Genomic DNA, 1,666 nt, shown 5'->3' with positions numbered 1-1,666 from the left:
GGTGGGTTTGAACTGCCGACTTTTTGGTTAGCAGCCAATCACTTAACCACCACGCCACCAGGGCTCCCTCTATGCTATCTAGGGTATCCTAACTCTTCTACACCTTCTTTCATTTAGCAAATGTCCAGTGGAGACTGCTTTATTTCACCAAACAACTGCATTTGCAGTGAAGGGTTATTTTTTCACATTACATGAAAAACATCAAAAATATAGTAGCTTCCTTCTACTTTAATTCAAGTCTCCCCTCCTTCCCATTTCCAGTGCTAATTTTTACTACATCCCCTAGGTCTCTCTACACACAACTAAGAATAATAAGATGAAGATACAATTATTAGTACTGTCTTCTTATTCTAGATAAGAAATTGGTTATTGTGCCATTATTTAAGGAAAACTGGTATATATTTCAAGCTTCCTGCTAAAATTTTCATTAGAATACCATTAATGTAAATAAAACATTTAAAAGATAAACAAATAGCAATATTAAACCTCTAAATAAGTTCGTCAATATATAAAATTCAAGAAATGAACAAGCAGATAAAAATTCAAATTGAATTCTACGCACGAACACAAACATACACACACTTCACCTACCGTGTCTTGAGGATCTTTTTTTGGTTCAGCTTCGTTAGGTGAAACCTTAAAAGCCTGAGAAAACCAAAGTTAAAAATCATAGTTCTTTAGGGTGATTTTTAGTTCCTAGATAGTTCACTATACAGGTAAAGAATGAAATGAAAAGTCCATTCAGATTGGTAGAAACCTAAGGACTTTGGGTAATACCTAGGTATACAAAACGTAACATTTAAGTTAACAAAATTCATTGTTTTATAAGTAAATGCATCAGATCTTACACATTCACCAAGAGTTTGACCACATCTAAAATTATTCCCCTGCAAGGCCACATACTTCTCATTGATTCTGCCATTACTCCAAACAAACGCACAACCTTTTGGTGGGTGTGGCACATTGTAGTGGCTTTTTTGTTGGTTAGTTTTCTCTTTTGACTTGATATTTGTAAATAGCTTGAACACATTTGGAGCTGACTGTTTAAAATGGTGCATTCACTGGTTCCACCATTTTTGAATATCTGACTTGTACCAGGCCACCAGCTCTGGCGAGTCAATGATGAGCAAGCAAAGGAAGACATGGTCTCTGCTCCCATCTGATTAAAATTGTAGACTTAGATGTAGTAATATAGCAAGTGATTTCTACAAAGTGTTTTATTTGCCACTTGAGTGGCAAAACTGCTTTGATAGGTCAATAACACAAGGAGGAATTTTCCAATTATTTTTATGATCAATGACCATAAAACACCATCCAACTGCAATAGAATTCCACTATGATACAATTCGTGTTACATAATTTGGACACCTACTGTTCATATCATGATTCCCAACTCCAGTGGGTCCTTCACTGAAAGCCTAATGTAAAACCATTCTCTTACGAAGTGTACCCTGTCCCGGTTCTCCAATGTTCCAGCTCCATCATGATGCTAATCCGTTCAGTACAATATCATTCAAAGATACGTTATTCTTAGCATTAAAAAAACCTTTGAGCAATAGGGTTGAGAAAAAAGGAAAAGAAACTACTTACCAGAGTTTTAAAGAAACTCATGATGGAATTATTATTCTCTGTTGTAACTGTGGCCTGAGGGTTCTCCTTTGCAATC

At 35.7% G+C, this 1,666-nt stretch overlaps 1 protein-coding gene across 1 annotated transcript in view; it reads right to left on the bottom strand.

Moving 5' to 3' along the window:
* Positions 1-1,666, bottom strand: part of BCAS1 (brain enriched myelin associated protein 1) — a 98,644-nt gene that overhangs the window by 46,812 nt on the left and 50,166 nt on the right. The window contains exons 5-6 of the mRNA XM_023741439.1: positions 1,591-1,656; positions 592-636 (exon numbers count right to left, since the gene is read on the bottom strand). Of these exons, the coding sequence (XP_023597207.1) occupies positions 592-636; positions 1,591-1,656 (111 nt within the window). The remainder of the gene's footprint in view (positions 1-591; positions 637-1,590; positions 1,657-1,666) is intronic.

Source organism: Trichechus manatus, unplaced genomic scaffold (assembly GCF_000243295.1).
Source record: "Trichechus manatus latirostris isolate Lorelei unplaced genomic scaffold, TriManLat1.0 scaffold00008, whole genome shotgun sequence".
In the NCBI taxonomy this organism is placed as follows: Eukaryota; Metazoa; Chordata; class Mammalia; order Sirenia; family Trichechidae; genus Trichechus; species Trichechus manatus.
Note: the sequence above shows the minus strand (reverse complement) of the source record. Positions and strands in the feature narration are given on the sequence as shown.